Here is a 24650-nt window from a genome sequence, read left to right as displayed (position 1 = left end):
CAATATTGCACAATCTGACCCCCAGCACCATAATGTCATTGTAAATGATATACAATTGTTAAAAGACAGTACCAGCATATATCTAATGTTGAAACCAAAACCTGGAAAAACATTGTCATGCATTGTATACATAATATTTCACTAATTATGCTTCATATTAAACATAAAAAATTCTAAACATACATGAAAATAAATGTGTTACATTGCTGTCTGCTATCAAAAAAGGTGGGTAAAAGAACATAAAACACAACATATATATAGATATTGTCAATCAGAAACCTATTGGAAGCATCTTTTTGGTGTCAACTTCAGAGTACTTGTGTGTACAGTCAGAATGCTTTTTTAGGTAAATTTTCGAGTTCCATCTTTATTGGAAAAGCAGCTGTCAATGATATCGAAAAGCCTGGATTGTAATTTATCGTGGTGAATGGTTGTATATAAAATTGAAAAGTCACAAGTTTTTAAGCTGTTGATTTTTGTAAAATCTTTTGATTTCAAATGTTCCAAAATTTCATTGGAATTTTTAAGTATCCACATCTGATTAACGCCACTTTTTGAATATATTGTTGCACAGTACTCTTAAAGTTTCTCCTTCATTACAGTTAATATCTTAATGAGGAGAGAAGAAAGAGGCTTGGTTGATCTCTTACTAGAAACCGCAATGTATCTTTGTTTCTAAGGATTCTTATGAAGTTTCGGAATCCATATACATTTGTATATATTATGGTAATTCATATTCATTTTGGTTCTTTGGGATATTAAAAATATTTAAAACTGACTATGCTATTGAAGAATTTCTAGCTTAGTAAGGGAACTATGAGTATAAGTTGGATAACCACATGAAGAATTAAATCCAAGTTCTTCTAAAATACAATTTATATAATATGCCTTACAAACAAAGACAATGTTGTTACCTGCTTTGTCAGCAGGGACCAATACCTACTGATCATGTTATCTAATTTTTCTTTCACTTCTGGAATATTGAATACAGAATGATAGATGGTTTTCATATTGCCCATTAGTCTTTTAATACGCGATTTAACATGGATCTGATATATTTAATCCATTCTGACAAATCTCAATGTCGTCTTTTTCATACCTGGCCCATCTCCTGGCGTAATCTTACACAGAATCCATAATATTTATGAAATTTCGATGCCAATTGAAGGATCGTCACTCCCTATATTTAGGACCTTTTAAAATAAGTGAACTAAGGTCCTCATTATCAACTATATTAATGTCACCTGTAATAACGTGTCCAGCGGGACTAAAATTATGAGGTGAAGCTAGAAGAACATAAACACGATGAAGGATTATGTTTAAGATACTAGATACCGGGTAATTATCTAGGCCATGTAAAGTTTTTTTGTAATAAAAAATTTTAGAAGCAATGGTCGATGCATATGTATAATGTTATTATAATGTATAATATAATGACACGCCTATCTATTTCTTTAGAAATTCCAAGTCGAATACTTGTAGAACAGTGCCGGGCGAATCAAATTATTCGTTACACTGTAAAATACGTTTTTAACAGAAGCGGAGACTCTCTCTCTCTCTCTCCTCTAACCTTATAAAATTTCTATTTCAGTGTAACTCATGTTACTAGTCGCAGAGAATGTGTATCCTATAGCATTACGACGAATATTTTTTTCTCGTTTCAAAAGAGATGGGCGCGTGTCGTTATAAAGCGAATGACCTTGATAAGAAACACCCACCATTTCCACTCAAACGCCAAATTTTATCACCTCAATACGCTTCATTGTCTGGCAACTCCAATAAACATGATAAATTCATAAGTATATGTGACTACCGCTTTTGGCGGAACGTGTATTACAAATCTCTGGGGCTCTCTCTCTTCGAACAATTAAATGCCGAAAACACAATGTATTGCCAAAGATTGAACTACAAATAGTAGATTGGCAAATAAGAAAAGTTCAGAACATTTTGTCAGCTTTAAAATGTGACGATTTTCAATGAAAATTTAATGAGATAAAAATAACGTAAAAAATGTAACATTTTAGGCTCCTCTCAAAAATTGATTAGGATGGTTCAGTGATTGTTTAGCAAGGTATTCTAAACTTATCTCTCCTTATAAAAAATGATCGATCTTGCATTGCATTCAATATCTTTATCATTTTGCCCCCAGCCAACATATTTCCTATATATCCGCTAAGTTAAGTAATCGCGATATCAAGTATTTACACTGGACTAGAAACACCCAAACTTTCCATTCAAACGAAAAATTTTACCACTTCATTGTATGATGTGCACAATGGCACTATCATGACTAGGTAACCCAGATTCTATAAAAGTAAAGAGTATTGATCATTGATTTTTTTTTCTATGATACGACCGGAGTTGAGGACTACTTGTAGAGATGGGTATATAAAAGTGTGACTGATTGACAACATTTATTTATTTAGTCCACTTATTCCGCAGCAAGCGATCAGATTGTTTTTAAGTCGAATTTGATTAGAAAAAACAATGACTACAAAATTAAAAATTAATATTCCAAAAATGAAAAAAAAAAAAAACAAAACAAAACATTATCAATAATTGATGAGAAAAAGATCCATAGAGAAAATAAATGTTTTATTGTTTACATATATGGGTTCAGTATGTTCCGGAGTTCAATTTTATTTTCCGATTGGGAACACAACAAGAAAACAATTTGTTTTTGTACTATAAGAATTCCCGATCCAGTTATTTTATGTATTGTTACATTTTAAAAGATGAAATGTTTTCTGACAAAAGGCGGTTGTCATATATTGTCATTAATTATGAAAAAATTCAAAAAAGACAACACCATATGAGTTTAATGAGTGTGAATAAACTCTCTCTCTCTCTCAGCCAAAACGTTTGATCAAAAAGGTCAGGTATAAGTTATTATTTAATTATCAAAGAAGGAATTAATACACATCAATGCATAAACTAGTACACGATCATAATGTATTCTCTCTCGTTTCTAAGATTCTAAGCAAAAATATGAATCCCAAAATAGGTTTGTCTGTAACGGGCGCAGTTGGTACAAATGGGAATTCCGATAGTGTGTTGGAAGACCAGCAGGCATGCTTATGAAAATTTCCTAAGGTATGTCTTAAGACGTGTCTAAGGATATTTCTTAGGACATATCTTAGGCACATCTTAAGAAACGTCTTGGGTTGTAAAACGAAAGTATCTTAGGATTATCCTAAGTTAAGATGTCGTAAATTCCATCTTAGGCATTTTCTTCGTTTTCATTTTTGTAAATGAAGCACTACAAGAAGTCCCTATTTCAAGTTAGCATCATATGTAGATGTAGGGCGGGGGGGGGGGGGGGGGGGGGTTAAGCTCCCTTTAGTTCTTTAAAGAATTTACTCAAAACAATCAAATGAAATTTTGATCCGCTGGCATACTCCTACGCTTAGGGTGACGACTAGCGAGTATGCGAGCAAATCTAGCATATAAAGCCATATGCGAATACGTTTTGTATAATTATAATGTAACCCCCCCCCAAAAAAAAAAACTTTCAGGTTTGGAGACGATTAATATTCTTATTTTCCTTACTTATTAAAACATTTCTGAGTCAGTATTTCTTTAGTGGGTGTGTCCCTAGTCTTTTTTTAAAAACATGCTTGGATCCAAGACTAATTTTTTTAAGTATGATTTTTTAAAAAAAATTCATTTAGATCTATTATTTTCATCGATTTATATTACATACATATATCTTTAGCAGTTTTATCCATTTTATCCCGTTTTGTACAGAAAATGTAATATAACATAGTTACTTGTGTACAATCTAGTTTACATTTAGCAGAATCAGAAAAGCGGAGCTACATGACAATATACAAGTACATTTTCTTCTCATAGTTATTTGTATTATTGGATAAGTAATTTAGAAAAGATATAAGGCATAACATTTTTTTCTGGTCGTTCTTGTCGCAGTTGATCAAGTTCTCTCTCTCTCTGGAAAAGGAAGAGGCAGTCACGCTTACATGTATAAACTTTCTTTATTTAAAAAAATGTGTTGTTTCTCTGCTGTCTTTATTATTTACACCGGCTAATATCAAGAAATGCAACAGATTGATGCAATACACAGGCATTAAATTCTAAACATGTATGTGCTTAGATCTTTTAAAGGTATCCCCCTACCCCTCCGTTTTTCCCCAATAAAAACAATTGATTGTATATTTTTATCTATTTTGAAAGGGCTTGAATAAATCTTTTTTAATGATTTAATCTTTAAATGCACACATGTCAATTAATGAGTGCATTTTTATTAACTGTTCTCTCCATTTTCATGTGCACAGGCATATGCATACATTCACACGGTACAATGCTCATAAATTGATTTAGTTCATTAAAGAAATCATTAATTTACAACAAATATTTGATTTTTTTACACAAAAAATCATTCCTAGTTGTTTTCCCGACACCAATACTTCTTAAAACCACCCAAGATATGACTTAAGGCATGTCCGCAGTCGTCTTAAAGTTAGGACTAAGATTAGGAGGTCTCCTAAGATAGGATAGCTTCGATGTCCTCACTTAAGACTAAGATATGTCGTAAGACCGGACCGTCTTAAGATATGTCTTAGTCCTAAGATAGCTTCATAGGCATGCCTGCTGGTCTCCAAAAACCACATAGATATTGTCAATCAGAGAGCATCTTTTTGATGTCAACTTCGGAGTACTTTTGTGTACATTCAGAATACCGGTATTTTTAACAAAATAACTTTGCAAATGACCAATGACAAGGTAAGTAGATTTACGAGTTCCATTTTTAATGAAAAAGCAGCTGTCAACTAATCAAAAAGCCTATACTTTAATTTATGTGGGGAATGTTTGTGTATAAAGTTGAAAAGACGTAAGTTTTTATGCTGTTGATTTTTGTAAAATCTTGTGTTTTCAAATGTTCCTTGGAATTTTTAAGTATCCACATCTGATTTACACCACTTCTCGAATATACTGTTGCACAGTATTCTTGAAGTTTTACCTTCACCACTGTTAATATCTTAGTGAGAAGTAAAGGAAAAGGCTTGGTTGAACATTAAGCTGAACCCGCTATGTATCTTTGTTTTTAAGGATTTTTATGACGTTTCGGAATCCCATATAGACATGGTTATTCAACTTAATTCCAGTTGTTTGATATATTTAAAATATTCAAAGCTGACACATGATTCCGAAGAATTTCTTCCTTAGAAAGGGACCCTTGAGCATAAGTTGGATTACCACTTGTAGAATTAAATCCAAGTTCTTCTAAAATACAATTCATAAAATGCGCCTTACAAACGAAGACAATGTTGTTACAGTACCTGCTTTGTCAGCAGGGATGAGAACTGATCATGTAATCTATCTAATTATTTTTTCACTTTTGGATTATTGAATACAAAAGGATATATGGTTTTCATATTTCCCCTCAATCTTTTTATAAGTGATTGAAACAAAGATTTGATACATTTTATCCATTCTGACCAAGAGTCAACGTCTTCTTTTTCATATCTGTCCCAACGCCTGGCGAAATCTTCAACAGAATTTATAATAGCTATGAAAATCCGACGCAAGTTGAGGGATCAGGGTTAAAATAAGTGATCTAAGGTCCTAATTATTCATAATATTTACGTCACCTGTAATAATGTGTCCAGCAGGACTATAGTTATAGGTGAACATGAACACGATGGATGATTAACGTGTCCAGCAGGACTATAGCTATAGGTGAAGAACATGAGCACGATGGATGATTGTTCCAAATATTCAATACAGGATTTCAATTATCAATTAACCAAAAATTTTATATGAAGCAATTTTATATTATAAATTAGCAATGAAATTAAAAGATTTGAATTTCAAAAACCATTTACATGTAGTTTTTTCATGGACGCAACACGTAATCGAATTCAACCCAAACGTATCATGATGCGATTTTACCCAATGTCATATATCAGTATACTCCAATATGAAAGTAGGGTTCATTTACACGTTTTACATAATTATACAGGGTTTTTTTCTGATGAACTTCTTTACCTTTAATGTAAATATCTCAAATCGATGGATATGTCAAAGTCATTTCAAAGTCACTACCACTTTTTTAACTAGAATATTTTATCCTAAATAGTCTGAACTCTGAGTTAGCCTTGGTTCCATCAAGTTCAATAAATTAACAAGGTTTGACCATTTATTAACAAAAAAAAACAAAAACCATTAACAAATAAAATACATTCTCATTATTTAGCTAAAAATGTCTTTGTAAGAAAAGTATGCAATTAATTTGATATGATTTTCTGAAAAAAAGTAAAATAAATAACATTGCTCTGATATTTTGATAAAATATCAAATAATAATTCAAAAATATGGTTCTTCTAAATACAAAACATATATATTCTATTAACATCACACCAATTACCTTAGAGCAAATAAAAATTTCTATCTCAAATTCAATTCCAAGATTTTATCAACATCATAATTTCGACACATCATATATGAAGTGGAACAAAAAATGTAATTGTATTTTTTTTTAATGTACATGATAAATAAATTACTAATTGTAAGTAAATGATGAATTCCATAAAAAAAAATTATATTCCAATAAATCTCCTTGAATTACTAGTAGTCATATTGTTATTTAAATCTCCTTGATTGAGTATTCCTGGTGTAAAATATCCGTTTAAGATGTACATACCTGCAACTTTTCATTAAAATCTGCTTAAAATAATTCTTTCAATTATACCTCTTTACTAATTCTAACAACCTTTATATTTCATTTGTTAAAATTAACTGATTGTGTTGTGTTTAAGTGGTTGACAGACATTTGTTTTTAATTGCTTTGTTGTTGGTTATTATTAACTGATCGTGTTAGTTGTGTTGTTGGTTATTACTAACTGATTGGTTGTTTTTAAGTGGTTGACAGACATTTGTTTTTAATTACTTTGTTGTTGGTTATTACTAACTTATTGGATGTGTTTAAGTGATTGACAGACATTTGTTTTTAATTACTTTGTTGTTGGTTATTACTAACTGATTGGTTGTTTTTAAGTGATTGACAGACATCTGTTTTTAATTATTTTGTTGTTGGTTATTATTAACTGATCGAGTTGTGTTGAAGTGATTGACAGACATCTGTTTCTTGTTATAATTTCCTTTGTTTCATTGGTTGTCTGACATTTGTGTACGAATTTGTAGTTGTTTGTAACAATTTTTTATCTGTTTGTCAGACATTTATTAATGTGTTATAACTTAGTAGTTACCAGACATTTGTTTACTTGTTATAATTTACTGGTTGTGTTTAAATAGTTGTCAGACATTTGTTTATTTGTTACAATTTAGTGACTGTCAGACATTTCTATATTTGTTATAATTTACTGACAGTGTTTAAATGGCTGCCAGATGTTTGTTTGTTAGATTGAAGTTGGTTTGAGAAGAATTCTAGGATCCTCCTCCAGGAATCTTCCTGAGCGTAACTGTGAGCTTTTGTTTCTCCACCCCAGAGAAATTCAAATTCTGAAAAAAGAATTATCAAGACATTATGGCACATGTTAATTTATGTTAATAATTAATATATGTCATATGTAAATTAAAAACAAGGGCCTTCAAGAGCACATGAGGACAATATATTGGATACAAAACTAAAACAATTGAAAGAAGTGGAGATATACATTAATTGAGCTCAAAAGTCCATTAAGTATTACAAAATAGGAGCCGAACTAATTTCAACCTCCTAAACTTCAGAGATGGGATCAGGTGCCATGAAGGAGTGAGCATCCCCTTCCGACTAGTCACACATCCCCATGTACTCATTGGCCTAACAATATGAACAATTAGTATGAAAAACATCACTTACCATTTCAATAAATGATAATTGAAGGATTATAATTTATTGCTCAGTAACAAATTTTAAAGTTGATTTTTTTACTTGTCTGTACTTGCCCCCATGTATCATTATGCAGACTACACATAAAATAGTTCTTTAGTACTATCTGTAAACCTGTATCATTATCTCTCATTCTTATTCAAAAGCACCCCTAACCATTAACAGCTTAAAAAGTACTTTTTATTTTGGATATTAAAAATTATTTTGAATAATTTTGTTATTTTTTTACACAGATTGCAGTGATTAATCATCATAGGAGAATAGCAGAGAGGAATATCATCTCTCCTTAGAACACAAATTAATAAATTAAAAAGGTCTTAAATCTATAAAAGGCCACTTCAGATTCTAAAACTTCTGAGAGAAATCATTCGTAAAGTTTCATATTCTTTGGTCTTCTTTGTCAAGAACTATGCCTGAAATTACTCCTGACTCAGAATTACAGTAAAAACTTGTTGTACAAACATGGATATTGTGAATTCACGGATATAGCGAAGTTATCTTGGATCCCAAGCAATATAAATTAAATGAATTCCTTGTACGGATATAACGAATAAGGGATAAAGCAAAGTAATTTCATAGGTCCCAGTGACTTCATTATATAACCAATTTTTACTGTATCAATACTTACGGAACACTTTGTGGAAGGAGTGCCTGCAGTGAGGTGAATATGGTGGCTCAAGAAGGTGTCCAGCTTTGGGGTACTTCATGACCTGGAACCGATGTTTATGTTCCTTTGGCACCAGTTCCATAAAATGTTCAATTACAGAGTAATTAAGACATCCATCGTCTTCTCCCGAAATGATCAGAAATGTAGCTTCACTTTCCCATCCCTACAGAATAATGTAGAAATTGGTTAGGCCATATAAAATTGAAATCTTGGTTCTCAGGCCCGCACGCATCCGTTTTGAGGTAGCCGCATTGCCTATTTTATTGTATTTTTGATAAAATAAAAAGTTGGTGCTGCGGAGACCAATCGTAAAAAAATTCAAACCTCATTTGTTTCAGTATTCAATTATCACTTCCGGTAGGCATTTACAATGAGATTTTGGCTACTTCGTTTGAAAATACATTCGAAGACATTACCTACAATGTTTACACGCTGTTAAGCAATGGATAAAGCAGAAATTTTGACCAGAAATGGAAAGTATAATTATATGTGATTAAAAAAATTATCTTTATGTTATATTCGAAATTAAAATTAAAAAAAATACCTCCCTCATCTACTTTATTGCCAATAAAATGAAAAATAAAATGCCGCCCTCCCGCATCTTTTTGGAGAAAATTGGCCTGAGAACCAAGATTTCAATTTTATATGGCCTTATCTTGGCATTTTATACTTGTACTTGAAAATAGCTAATTGTCCCATCACAGCATGATGCGCCCATAATATAGTTCAAATATTATACACAATTTAGAATGCAAGAAAATCATGTCAATCTTGATACAAAGACTTCAATGATTTTTCCATTCCTTATAATGTTTGATCTTCATATATATGTATGATATATTAGACATTTAGCGATGTACTTGATTTAGCAGACTCTGCTTTATGCCAAAATCACTGAATAGAATACACCACTAAATGTAATAAGTTTACGGTATAATTCAGTTATAACCAAGTTTTTTTCTTGAGATTGTGAGCTCTCTTTACCTTTCTCTCCCTTAAATATATTTTCAGTTTTGTATTGTTATATTGTTGTTATACATGTAGTCTTCTGTAGTACTTATATACAAGTCCTTCCCTGAGGTGTTGAGTACAATTACATGTACTTACTTTGATGAAGAATTCATCTGTGGGCTGATAACAATTTGCAATGTCTATTCCTTCTGGTGTGACCCTCATTTGATCAAACTGAAAACTGCAAGGAAACAAACAAATGAGCAATAATAACATCATAAGATTTTCACAAATATGATCAAGCACTTTAGAAAATTCATTTAGGTCATATCAAAGATAGTTTCTCTGTATGAGATGCAAATTTTAATGAAAAATAAAAACTTAAATTTTCTGCAAATCAACACTGCTTTCTGAAAAAAATCGTCTTTTTCCACTAGAAAATATACAGTGCTGTTCTTCCAATTAAAGGGAACATTTGGTCAGAATTCAAATTTCTATATATAAAAATGTACCACTCATATAAAAAGAAAAGCTGCATCTTATAACACTTCACTGCAGATAACAGCAGTTAAATTTGATTTTGATCGCTTAATTGGAGCGCCAGCATGGGGAAAACCTTATCATGGCCACTGCTGACGTAGTGTAGACAGAATAAATGCCAGATGTACAGAGTCAATGTGTTTATGACTGCAGATAACTAAATTCTTTTTTTCAGAAATAAGCTAATTCAAGCAATTGTTAATTTGTAGGAAATAGATTAACATCCTTCTTGGACACATTTAAACTTTAAAAAGTTTGAATTAAAATCAAGTAAAATTTAAAAATAAAACAACCTTTGCAGCTAAGTTTTTAATTAAAGTTAAATCGCTACCAGTTTATGGCTTTTTATTATTAATTCCTTCTTTTATTTTTCTGATTTCTGAAACACTAGAAGCATAAGAATGCGAAACTATATTTCCTATATTACATACATTCAGATCAAAAATTAAATTGCACACACTTAATTGGCACATTTTCACTACTTGATTCTGACATGACAATGTTTACACTTAGAGCCAATGTGCCCCCAATACGTCATAAAAGCAAGCCGGATAACTTTATCTCTCAACATGGCAGCCTCCAGCAGCCAGTTCATTCATAACTTTGGTGTTTAAAGCAATATGAGCTGCATGTTTGACATCGGAAAAAAATGTAGCAAATTTGTAATTAACTATTTCATTGACAGATAAATAGAACATTTATTAACTTCTATTGTTCATATTTGCTATGAAAGAACTTTTTATACGCTTTGATTGAAGAAAAATTGAATTGTTGTCGTCCTGTACAATAATGATTTCTTATATAATACTGAATATTCAGTTGTACAGAAATATTTCTTCTGTCACATTTTTAAACTTTATTTAGATTTTATTGATCATAATGATTTAGATAACACACAGATTAATCATAATAAAATATTTTACCAGCAAAATAAAATTTTCAAAAATGCAGCTCATATTGCTTTAATTACTTTATAATTACAATGTAAGTAAAAAAACAAATGGCAGTATCAGATAAAATTCATTAATGACCATTCAATGAATGAAATATGAAAAAGTTTTTCTTGACCCGACGTTTCCTTTAAGTGTTAAAATATAACTAAATAAATTAATTACCCTTTGCTTACCAAGAAGAAGGGCGAGGGAAGGGTGGAGTTTTGAAATTTGAAACTATGGTGTAAATTGTGGTATTGCTCTCATATATGTAATTTGTTTCTCTAAATAAAAGTCTTTGACTTACTCGATGTTTTCTATGTCTCCCTTGCTGTACTTAAGGGGAGCATCAGAATAAAATGTTACCCCATTCACCAGAACAACAGCTTTGATCTGAAGAAAACAATGACCACAATTGATAAAATAAAAAGGATTAACAACAAATACGCTGTACATATGTAAATGATGGCAATATACCCAAACACATGACTCTGAATTATGTTGCAAAGTTAAGGTGTAACAAATTGATAAAAACTGAAGCTATTTACAAGATTTTTTTTCGAGGTAATTAACATTGAAAATAGATATAATTCAAAATATTATTGAAAATCATTTATAAAATCACATCCTCACAGTTCAAGATATGAAAAAATAGATTTCAACAAATGAGCTCTTTACTTGCTGCCATTAGTTTACTTCAGATACTCAAAGAACAGAATCACAGTCACACCCAATTTTTGAGTATTAAAAAACCCACTACAAATTTGTCTGAAGTTGGATAAACATGTATGTACGAAGGGTGTCCCAAAATTTCGTAGACTGAGCTCATATCTTTTTAATAAATTAATGTATCTTAGTAAAATTTTCAGGGTGGATAAAGCATGTTCTTGGCAGATAAATTACGAAGTTTTATCAAAAAATCAAAAAAGGATAAAAAAATTTAAATAGTACATGTAAGTTTATATTCATTGTTGTAATGATGTTTACTTGAAAACTTTTCGAGTAATAACATTTAAAGTGATATAGTTCTCCAACACCCGGAGCAATCTGCAACGTCAAAAAATACAAATGTCAACGGTTCAAGTTTTTGGAGAAAAAATTTCAATTACCAGAATCAAATTCTTAAATTAAACGAAACGGTTATAGTTATAAATGTAAAATATCTTAATCACTATGAAATGATCAAACATTAAAATATGTTAACAAAGTACATGCATATACAGGTATGAAATAATAATAATTTGAAAACGGTATATTTCTACGGGCTTTTCGTCTATTTTCTCTAATGGATTTGCACAATGGAACTCATGCCCATTTCTTAGCCATGTCTTTTATTTTAATTACTCTTATTGGCATATACATAGAGAAACTGTTTTAGCCATTTTAAATACTAAGGAGGAGAAAAAGTTTCCTAGTCTACCAAACATTTATGACTGGTACATTTCTGTAAGAGTGAATTCAGGATCAAAACACTCGATCATAGTCCAGTGCGCCGCCTTGGCCAACGCAGCCGCTATTTTTCAAAAATTCGGATTTTAAATCCATGTATATAAAACGTTAAAAAATTCATATTTATCAAAGCATACACACCAAAATTTGAGAAAATATAGTTAATAAAACAATATTAAGAATTTTCATTTCCATTTAAAAAATATGGGGTAGGATTTTATATATACCAAATTTTAATTGCAACTTTTGGGTATTGCGCCGCCTTCCTACACCAGACAATGAAATGTGTCTTTTAAATTGGAATAATTTGTGTAGTTACTCCATATTTGTCCATAAATTTATTAGATAGTGTTTGTTTAATATAAATACGAAGTTTCATTCATGTATGACGTAGGGTTCCTACAAAACAACGCTTGTCTACGGAATTTTGGGACAACCCTCGTATATTGTTACTTATTTCCACCCAAAATAGCCAGATCTTCAAATTTGATAGCAATGTATCCAAATTTATACACATGTAAATCATGCTGAAGAAATGATAACAGCAAAAAAATAATATGGGAGGAAATAATAGATCTAAGACTCTAATTAGTATTGTTATTACTACAATTAAGAATTCATATATTGATACAAAACTATTAAAAGTGTTGTTTTTTTTTTAAGTGGAAAGAGTTTACAACAATTTTACAGTAATTTTGATGAACCTTCCCCCATATATAATTTAAAATTATATCTAAGCAAGCTCTGTATTCATCATCTAATAAAGTACAGGATTGACTGCCTTTCACCCAGGTGTAGTTTTTGTCTTTCAAAATCTTGATCTATAACTTCCACATGTAAATATCCACTATACAGCAAAACACGGTTCTAAGGAAGTCACTGGGACCAATGAAATTACTCCGCTATATCCATAATTCATTATATCTGTATAAGGAATTTTTTTAAATTCTTATAGCTGGGGATCCAAGATAACTTTGCTATATCCGTGAATTTGCAATATCCGTGTTTGTACCATAGAAGTTTTACTGTAATGTATGGTATAAACATTTGTATGGTTTGATTTCAATTTAGCAAAGAATTCTCAAAAAATTGGGTTGAAAGTACTGCTTTAATATCTAACTTATCATGTGACTGAATAATTCATAGTAATTTACTCATGCAGTTCTTTAATTTTGTTTATTTGTTGTTTAATGTCTCTTTTGAGAATTTTTCACCACAACATGCTGGTAGATAGCTGCAAATTTATACCTATACCTGGCACTCAAGGCCATTGAGCAGTGAGGGATCTTTTGTGCCAGCACCTAAATTTTAATTGGTCTCATCCGAAGGACTGGTCTCCACATCCCACGACATAAGGATGAACTCCTTACTCTGATATTTTAGAGCTGACACCCATACCCCTGTATCACACAGATGACCACACTTTTTTGAAGAGGAACAAAAAAGTAAACTACAATGTAGACATCCTCGAAGAATCTGGGGGGATTAGGCGAGTCATATGCCCACACGGATTTTGTAGCACTGTAAGCATATCGGAAATTTCATAGTTGTACGATTTACCTAAACATTTAAACTTTGTACAGCACTGTCAAAATGACAATATCTATGTATATTTTTTAACCTTTCGGTTTTCATTACAGTATATTTTAATAGGTGATGCTTTTCATACTGCATGTTAATTTGAATTGTTCTATAAAATATGTTTTCAGGGGTTGGGAGACGGTACGCATTACCTTTCCTTGTAACTGTTTTTGCATACAGAACAGCCATATGGTGTTGGTCTACCCATGATTGTTTACATTTCAATCCTGTAATGTAGTCTTGAACTCAATGCATTCAAAATGTTATATATCTTGAAAACATGTTTATGATAGGAAATATATTTATTGACCATAAATAAATTCATTATCTTATTTAATCATTTTGTTTTTAGTGAAAAAATATTTTATATCTTTCTAAATTTCAACCTAATCTTTAAAAAATTCGTGATTCGAACACTCGCGACAAATAACTGGGTGCTTCAACACCGCCGCTATGACCACTGAGCCACGAAGTCGCACATATACGTTGCCCTTTAAATAACAAACAGATTTATATGCATAGCAAACACACAATTGGACTTGGAGTCTTTGAGAATATGTTCCGAAATTTAAGTAGGTAAACTAACTTTTTTATACAGAGTGGGTCCTCGTACCATTTTTTTGAAAATGGTTAGAGATAAATCCTTTCATACCCTTTCAATATTTGTTTGCAAGAAAATGGTTTGAAGACCCATTCTATATAAAAAACACAATTTTAACATTCAATTTCTATCATTTTAATGGTTACTAAAGCATGTTACCATTTTGACGGGTTAATTACAATCAATTTCTAAGTCATTTGATTCAGGTTATTTCTTTACTGTATGCATATGGTTATAAATAACTCCCAAATTTAACAAAAAGTGGAATTTGTAGGAATTTTTAAATTGATATTTTACATGCCCTTGCATAGGCATATGACTCGCCTAATCCCCCCAGATTCTTTACCAACAAATTACTAACCTGTGGGACATGTCTACAGAGCTCCATGGCATACATGCCTCCCTTAGAAATTCCGATTATACCTATCCCATCATGCTTCACTTCTGGTATCCCCGCAAACCACTCCACACTCTCCTTTAAGGCAGAAAATTTTCAAACAAATCTGACAGTGACTGACTTAAGTGTATGTATACATGTATATATATACATTCAATAAAAGACCAAACTAGAAAACTGACCAGTCAGCAAGGGCCCCACTGAGGGGTAGAAATATAAGGGTGCAGCTCATTGAATGAGAGTTTTACTTGATTACATTTTTTTTTTATATATGAAGATTATAAGTAACAACTGCATGCATTTCTAAAATTTCAAGATAATTCCTGAATGTCCAAAAACCTGTAAATAGTAACCCTGTACATGTATTAACATAAAACAGGGAAAACCTCAGCTCTTATTAAAAAAAACTAAATTTAATGTGTATTTAAAATAGATTTAAGCAGGTGTTTTATAAAATGCTAGCCTTCAGTGATTGCAAATATCACCCAGGGTTGACCTCAACTTCAAAACAAACATCAGTTGCAGACAAAGGTGTTCATTAATCTTCATATGACAGATAAAGATAAACCTCTAAATTTTCTGCAGCAAGCAAGAAAATTAATCCCAGGGGATTAATATTGTACGGGTCTCCCATCCTTTTCTTCTATATAAATTTACAATAAGAACTTTTTTCAGCATTGAATGGGGTTATAATATCTGATTACCTGTTAAAATTAACAGCATTAAGGCAGCAAAAAAAATTAAATTAAATAAATAATTAAAAAATAAAATAGTAATGATAAAAAAGGATATCTTAATATATATCTTGGTTTTAGAATTCAAAATTATGTTAAATCGTTGTGTACAGTATTTTAACCAATATAAAGTATGAACATTATTTTAAATCCATATTTCAAAGAATGTACACATCATTCAAACTTGACCTTAACTTCAAAACAAAGTTCATTGCAGACAGAGGCTGGTACAGTAATTAATCTCAATGTGACAGATAAAGATAATGCTTAGGATTTTCTTCATGTGGAAGGTTAATTAATCCCAAAGGACAAATTGCACAGCCTTCCCAGTTTACAATGGTAACATTCTCAGCAGTTATCTCTCTTTGCCCAATCATTCTTATGCATAGTTCAGGAATCTACCCCACCACCCCAGCTCCAAACCAGAAGACATAGAGAACCAAACTTAGCATCAAAATATGTATTTCTGCCTACTGAACTACCATACCAAATTTGAATCTGATTGGGCAACCTGAAAAAAAGTTATTAGAAAAAAACAGAAAATTTGTGGACGGAAGAGTGACAGACGGACAGACAGACAGACGGACGGACAGAGTGATTACTATAGGGCACCTGCAAATCCTTGCGGGGCCCTAATTAATATTGAAATGTTAAGATACATGTATATTCGAACCCCCTATCATTTTTTATCAATAACATTTTAGCCACAATATTTCAAATCCTCAGATATCTCAGAAGTTCAAATGGTAAAGCTTGACTGTATAAGTTTCCTTTATCCATGCTGTTCTCATGAGAAATTGGATGTTTAAACTGAGATATTGAGGATCATCATATTTTTTCGACACCTTTTTTTCGCAAGATATCTATTTGATATTTATAAGAGATACAAAATTTTCTTAAGCTGTGAATTTCTTTTGTAGATCATCCTTAACAATATAAATATACTAAAAATACAATTTTTTAGGACAGACAGACTTGCTTAATTACTCAAAAATAAAGGTCTCGTGAATAAAATATGATTAACAGTAGTCCATTGAATGCTTATAATAAGAAAATCCAATGAATTCTTACTATGAGATAATCCAGTGACACATCTGGCATTGTTTCTGGTAAATCTTCATACGCAAAAAATGGCAGAGCAAATACACAATAACCGCGGGAGGCTAACAACGCTGCTCTGTGGTCAAAAAGTCCCCCTCCACTACCAAACATGTCAATCACCCCCGGAAATGGCCCTGGTCCTAGAAAGGAAAAATAGCCCTCTTCAAACTCATATAATTCAAAATTAATTTCATTGACATCTTGCAAATACTGAAAATTACAATACACTATGTAAAAAAATCAATATGTTTTACTAATTATGTCTCAATTTTCACCTTACTTATCAAACAGGAAAATTAAAGCATTCTAAGTTCAATCTCTTAAAATTCATCAGTTCTTTTTAGGCAAACTTTTTCTTAAAAAGTGAAAACCTCAAATAACTGACTCCACACTAATCTAGTGTTTCGGGGGTGTGATATTTACGAGAAATTTTGATAATTAATTAGCTGTAAATCCGCAATCATCCCACGTGGAATTTAGTCTGCCACCAATTCTGAGGCAATCTCGTAAACATCATACCATGTATCTGTAAGGTGGAACTGACGTACAGAACTATAGTCAATATTTCCCGCAACCTTCTCGGAATCTCTACATTTGTAGATCACAAAGACGAAAAGTACTTGGGGGATATCAATCGCAAAATGGGTATTTTTTGAAACTTACCAGCAAAAAAACAATTTTTTAAGGATGGCCTTACAATACACTATGTAAAAAAATCAATATGTTTTACTGTCAAAGGGAAAGTACCTAATTATTGACATAAAAATCAATATACAGAGAAAATGCTCCCTCCCCTGATGTTTCCATTGCTAACTCTCTCTCTTCTAACATTCCTGTCTTTGTACCATCTATATACATCTAATGTAGCTAGAGGCTTCGGGGGTGGATCAAACAAAGTTTCCCAAGAGTGGTGACCTTCAATCACTGACAATGTCACAACAATAGGAGAAGTCACATCCTTTTTCAGAAATCTTATGTTCTGTCGGGAAGACGGTTCAGGTTTCATACTCCAAAATAAACCCATGGGCTCCAAACCTGTATTTTATGTAATGAAATGGGAAGTACACATACAGTACAATGTGTTTTAAACTGATGTGTTTTAAATTTAAATTTTAAACTTGATGTCCCCATGCAGGGCTTACCTCTAAAATAATTTACTTACACAATAAAATACGCCACTGTGAGAAATGACACTATGAGGAAGAGTTTCACATGAAATTCAAATTAAAACTTTTTACCAGGTACATGAAATTTGCATAGAAATTTTCAAACAAATTTTACTAAAAGCTCTTGATAAAAAATATTTCATAAAAATTTTTTTACATAAAATTTGCATTGAAATTTTCACAAAAATCTTGCGTAATTCTCTTGATATGTAAAATTTGATGACTCTTATACAATATTTGATATTGCATAAACAAATGTCTAATCAGATGTAGATAGACAATTGTGATCATGAGCACATCAGACCTGTATATGTCCCCTGTACAGAAGCTTGATCCTCCACCGTCACATGACCCTGCTCTGATGCTGTGTAACAACCATATGATGCAAATCTATTGTTACCCTCTTGTAGAGAGGCTTTGATCGTAACAGGGCCATTCTTTGGTAAGCCATCCACCTTGATGTGGACACGTTCATCCACTAATGCCTCATGTGGAACTACTGATATTTTGACATCATTCATGTGGAGAGCTGATGTGGCAAAGCAACTAATTCTCTGCACTGTTGTCACACCGGCTAGTAACTCTGAAATATATATAAAACAAAAACATCAAATATCATTTAACAAGTGGTTACATAATCAACAGCTGTTTTATTGCGCTGGACATACAAATCTGAATCTGCTCTGTATAGGTACTCTCAAATTTTAAATACTAGTATGATCAAATGTCCCCTAACACTTGAAAATACATTAAGATTTTTTTTCTCTAAATATTCTGTTTTAACCCCTATTAAGTTCAATTCTCAGACCAGGAACTGTGATAAGAGCAAACTTTACTGTTAATCTTCATGACATTGAGAATAAAATAAACCTATAGTAAGTTGACAAGCTTGCATGCAACATAGTGATTGAGCAGGGCAATAGGACCATATAATTTTAAAGATAGAATGTACATGTACACTATAATCTGAGATTCACAACTTACTATTTAAGATCTCTTATCTCATGCACATTATTGTTAATGTTTACTTACTTTCAAATCTCACACTACATGTGTATTTTATATAATCTTTCAAATTATCAATATCAAATGATCACTGATAATGAAAAATTATTCATTTATACAACATATTTTTTCAAGTTTATTAATTTACATGTTATTAAATTACAAAGGAATAATTTTTATGATAATGTTAACACAAGCATATCTGCACTCCTTAAAAAAGAGGAGGAGGTTGAACAGAAGAATTTATGGACATTGGACACTCACTATATTGTTCAGAAATACTTGGTGTTTACTTTAACAATCTATCCATGTCAGAGACATATATAACATTTTTATCTCTGCCCACGTGTATGGTTTGATAAAAAAAAAATACATGTAGTCTGATATTAGGGCAAATGATTTTCAAAGGTTGATACAGGCACTGGCAGTGTACGTATATATAGTATGTGCATGTATAAAAACATCTTTTTCTTCGAAGGAAGGGCTTTGGAGCGGAACAAAACGGAACATTTATTGAGAAAGTAAGTTATATGTGAACGATTAATCGCGTCAAGTCCTCTGAGAAAGGCTCACACACAATACCCCAAACCCGAATTTGCCTCAAAAAGAGCGCCCTACCCTTCTTTTTTATACATGTACATACTATATATTCACATTAAACTTCCAGTACCCGTGATGGTTGAGAAGAAGTTATCAGCTATATGACTACATGTATAAGTCATACTATTCAGAAAAAGATAAGTGCTCTAAAATAAGTCAAACTTGTAAGGCTCAAGAAAACGTTAAATATACATACTTCTTAATGTATTCTGCAGGACCATACTTTTTTCAACAAAATATTTCATAAATAATCTGTAGATTTATCATGTTTCTTATTCAAAGACGTTAATCAACATTTAACCAAACTATCTGTTTTCCGACGATCTCTACTTTCATTTTAAGTTTTAAAAAATTATTTAAATGCCGATCCCGATTCAAATCAGAAATGTTCCGTCTTTGAGATTTGTTAATGTTAAAGTGAGACGACACGTTTATCAAAAATATATAATTTTTCCTAAGAATTTGACATTGAAGTATAGGTACTTAAAATAAACAAGTTACCTAACAAAAAATTAGGGTACCTTACCAGGCGTTTGGACAGATACCACAGGGTCATATCTCTCATATAACCCTTATGGGTTATCTTCTGAATGGTCTATATCACAAATTTTTGATGTACTTATATTTAAAAACATTTTGAAAACAATGTAGAAATCAGAATAGAATGACAGATATGAATAAGTTTTGATATAATACCAATTAAGAGATACAAAAGAAATATATTTGAGGAACTTGTCATCTGACCTTAAAAGAAAATTTAAAAAATCACATTTAACGGATATTTTTAAATAAGTTTAAATGAATCATAGATTTATAGAAAAAAAATTCTGCACTGTTTATATTTCACTTTCAAAATGACACATTGACAACCATAGGGATTTGTCTTCCGGATTGGTAATGTAAAGAAATAAATAAAATTTTGAATCTTTGAATATACCTAAAAGTTGTGAAATAAAGATTCTGACACTTTCAGGCAAGAAAATAAATAAAAATCTAGCATTCCTTTGACTGCATTATAGTAGCTGGTATCTGTTTTGGTTTACAGGGACATACGGGACATTTTTATTTTTAATATATGATGCATTTAATTGACGTCTAAAGTCAAAAGAAGTGTTTATGAAGTATGTCTCCTTTAAACACAAATAAAAATCAAATATTTTTTTGACTGCAATTTAGTATCTGGGTATAGGAGTCAGTGCTTGAATGAGTAATCTCCCATTGTAAGCGAACACTCGGTGAAACCAAAGACAGTAAAGCTATTGAAAATAATCATATTGTATAAAAAACTGATTATTTATATTAAAGAGACTCAATGCTGAATACAGAAGGATAGATGGTTTTCATATTACCCGTCAATTGTTTTTTAAAATACGTGATTGCGACATAGATCTGATACATTAATTTAATCCTTCTGACAAAGTGTCATGGTCTTCTTTTTCTTATCTGGCTGAAAACCTGGCGCAATCTTCTACAAAATCCATATTTATGAAATTCCGACTGGTGAAGGATCGGGGTTCCCTATATTTAGAACCTTTTTAAAAGTAGTATTATTAAATATATTAACGTCACTTGTAATAACGTGTCCAGCATGACTATATAGTTATAGGGTGACGAAGAATATGAACACGATGGAGGATTATGTTTCAGATATACAATATCTTTTATTCGATAGAGGATTTCAATTATCAATTAAACAAAATTTTATTCTCTATATACATGTATTAAACAATTTTCTAATTTTGCAATGGAATCAATGAAACGATGTGAATTTTAACCAGAAGTCTCTGTCGAGACTGTAGCTCTACTGGTTTTTTCTTCTAATAAAGGATGAGAAAAGAAGCCATTGCCATCAGACCAAAACTGTAGGAGGAGTATCGTTTTCAAGAAATTTCAGACATTTCTATTTTAGTAACCATGAGATCAAAAACCGATGCACTAAATTACTAGTATGTATCACAGTGTATTCTACCTGTATTCCAAGTTATATTGAAATCAGACCAAAACTGTAGGAGTAGCAATCTAAAAGAATTTCAAAGAAATTTCTATTTTTAGTAACCATGGCAACACCATTCATCGAAATCAAAAACCGATGCACTATATTATGTATCTTTGTGTAGTCTATTTGTGTGCCAAGTTATATATTGAAATCAGACCAAAACTGTAGGAGGATTAGCGTTTTAAAAGGATTTCAAAGAAAATTCTATTTTTGGTAACCGTAACAACACTGTTCATCGAAATCAAAAAATGATGTACTATTTCATGTATCTTAGTGTAGTCTACCTGTGTGCCAAGTTATATTGAAATCAGACCAAAAGTGTAGGAGTATTAGCGTTTTAAAGGCATTTCATGAAAATATCTATTTTTTAGTAACCATTGCAACACCATTCATCGAAATCAAAATCGATGCACTATTTATTGCATCTTGTAGTCTACTTGTGTGCCAAGTTATATTGAAATCAGACCAAAACTGCAGGAGGGGTAGCATTTTGAAAAATTGTTTGCAGACAGACGGACAAACAGACTGCTAGACAGCCGGACAGACAGACAGACGGACACCTTACTATCGCATAAGCTTTTCTGGTCTCTGACCAGTAGAGCAAAAAACCAAATCACTATAGCTTTTCAATCTGGATGCAACACCAGTAATCGAACTCAATCCAAACGTATCATGATATACCCAATGGGATACAGTACTGTAATTAATACTAATTATATCATTACACTCCAACATAAAAGTATGGTTCATTTATGTGTTTTACATATACAGTCAAACTTGTTTTAAGAGGCCACCTTTGGGAAGTCTAAAAACTGGCCATGCACTTAAGACAGGTGGCCTCTTATTCCAGTTTGCCCTCAAAAGGACATTCGGTCAATAAATAAACAAAATTAAGCATACAGTTTAATTAATTAATCAAATAATAAAACAGGTCAATTTCAAAAAAAGCTTTTTATGTGAATATATAATAATTCAAGTTCATTTGAAAAGAATATTAAAGAATTCGAAATGTTAAGGTTTTGTGCATGTTTCTGTTCCAACATATTAATTAAACATATTGCATTCATCAGTGTGCTTTTGCTACATTGAAATATGAAATAAATTATTTTTAGTACATTTGAAGAAATATATACAGTGCCTGACTTTTATCCTTTTTTATAAAGAAAAAAATGCACAAATATATAGTTTAATGGTAAAAGAATAAAGCATAGAAATTTAAGTACGAATATTTCAATAAAAATTTCACTTTCATATGTTCAAAAAATGGTCAGCAGTGTAACCCCTACCCCCCACCCACCCCCAACTGAATTAATCAGCAATTAACTTACTTGCTGAAGTTTTTAAAGCCTGGTAAATTTTATTGTTTATCAAGCTGTCAGAATTTCTATGTAATATACACAGACACACAATATTAAGTGGCCGTTGATTTCGGGTGGCCGCTAAGACAAGTTTGACTGTAGTTTTTTTTATATTCCCCCGCTTAAAAGTGGGAGGGTATATACCCTAGTTACTAACATGTCCGTTTGTTACACTTTGTGGTGCGTATCACTGATCCGAAACTCCTCTTTTACCACTGAATATAATGTCATGATACTTTCAGATTTTTTAAACTACATAATGCCATTAAGGTCAAGATCTAGTAAATGAAAGGTGCCTACAGATTTATCAAACTTGAGAAATAAATTCCTTCATTGATGCTTCGCAACTTTAGCTTGGTCAGATAAGGTGTTTCGGGGCATAATTTGTAGGTAAACAAGATGAAAAACCGATTTTAAACTGTCATTTTTCAATGAAAAATAAAGAAAACCAGTCATGAATATGGGTGGGTTTTTTTTCGTATTCGGCAAAGGAAATGTATCCAGATTGCCTACAGTCTCTCAGAAAACGGTAATTAGTATGTTCATAGCCTCTTCTTTAAATCTATATCAAATCTAATATAGGTATCCGGTTTACTTTTCATATGATTTTAAATTGAATGACATGAAAATACACTATTTTCTACATAATTCTACTAAAGCCGTAAAGTACGGGAAAACAAAAATTGAAATTGATTATGACGTCATAATGGATCTTGCACCAAAAAATTAGTCTCAAGTTATTTACTAGATCTTGATCTTAAGCACCTCCTATTTAATTTTTGATCTGACACTTATTTTGGGTCTCTCACAGCAAAACATGGAATTTGTCATTGTAATCATATGGACTACGAGGGTATCATTTATTGAGCTCAGTTTCTGTTGAACTTCTTTACCTGGAATGTAGATATATTAAATCCATGGATATGTTAAAGTACTAAGTAATTTCAATATCCCTACCACTTCTTTAAATTATATTTTACCCTAAATAGACTATAAACTCTCAGTATGCATTAGTTTCATAAAAAATAACAAGGTTTGACCATTTATTAACAATAAAAAAGGCATTCATAAGTATACAAATAAAATACATGCCCATTAGTAAATAGTCCTTTTAAGAAAAATATATGTTTGCAAACAATAGGAGATTCATTTCTCTTCTAAAAAAGTAATATAAATAAAATTGTTCTGATACCGGTATTTTGATAAAATATCAAAGAATAATTTAAAAAAACAAAAATGTTTTTTCTATCTACATGTATATATTACAAAACAGGAAGCAAATAAAAATTTCCATCTCAAATTCAATTCCTAGATTTTATCCAAATCATAATTTTGTCACATCAAACAAATTGCATGTATACACATATACAAATACATGCGTTTTGTACATATATTATAAATCACTAATTGTAAGTAAATGATGAATTCAATTAAAAAAGAAATACCTTTTCATTAAAATCTACTTAAAATTATTCTTCAATTACACCCTGTCTCAATTCTAACAACTTTTACTTTTTGTTCGTTATAATTCACTGAATAAGAGTTATGATTAACTAATTGTAATTAAGTTGTTCAAGACATTTACACTGTAGTTTGTACATGTTGTAGTTGGTTATAGTGTACTGATCGTGTCTTGTCTGATTGGTTGCATCACATCTACTGAGTATTTATTGTTATAATTTCCTAACTTTGTTTCCTTGGTTGTCTGACATTTCTTTATAGG

At 31.4% G+C, this 24650-nt stretch overlaps 1 protein-coding gene across 1 annotated transcript; it reads right to left on the bottom strand.

The window, feature by feature from the left end:
• Positions 1-6144: 6144 nt before the first annotated feature.
• On the bottom strand, positions 6145-19901 carry LOC134272611 (acyl-coenzyme A thioesterase 1-like). Its single transcript, XM_062754828.1, has 9 exons — positions 19770-19901; positions 18273-18551; positions 17578-17837; positions 16773-16961; positions 14932-15045; positions 11247-11332; positions 9624-9708; positions 8478-8679; positions 6145-7479 (listed from the first exon to the last, which is right to left on the bottom strand). Exons 1-9 carry the CDS (start codon positions 19816-19818, stop codon positions 7331-7333), a joined length of 1413 nt encoding a protein of 470 aa, XP_062610812.1. The 5' UTR covers positions 19819-19901; the 3' UTR covers positions 6145-7330.
• Positions 19902-24650: the final 4749 nt, after the last annotated feature.

This window comes from Saccostrea cucullata, unplaced genomic scaffold, assembly GCF_032062105.1.
Source record: "Saccostrea cucullata isolate Sc308-1 unplaced genomic scaffold, CSIRO_AGI_Scuc_v1 ctg1073, whole genome shotgun sequence".
NCBI classification, from domain to species: Eukaryota; Metazoa; Mollusca; class Bivalvia; order Ostreida; family Ostreidae; genus Saccostrea; species Saccostrea cuccullata.
The sequence above is the reverse complement of the archived record's forward strand: the minus strand, read 5'-3'. Positions and strand labels throughout refer to the sequence as shown.

Bases quoted from the DNA above. Each gene is read 5' to 3' on its own strand.
- LOC134272611 (XM_062754828.1), bottom strand. From the start codon at position 19,818: ATGAAATATTTTGTTGAAAAAAGTATGGTCCTGCAGAATACATTAAGA. The intron at 16,962-17,577 runs GTATATTGATTT...GAGTTTGAAGAG, and splicing joins GGGGAGGGAGCATTTTCTCT to GGCTATTTTTCCTTTCTAGG. The intron at 11,333-14,931 runs GTTAGTAATTTG...TGTTTTCTTCAG, and splicing joins TCTGTAGACATGTCCCACAG to ATCAAAGCTGTTGTTCTGGT.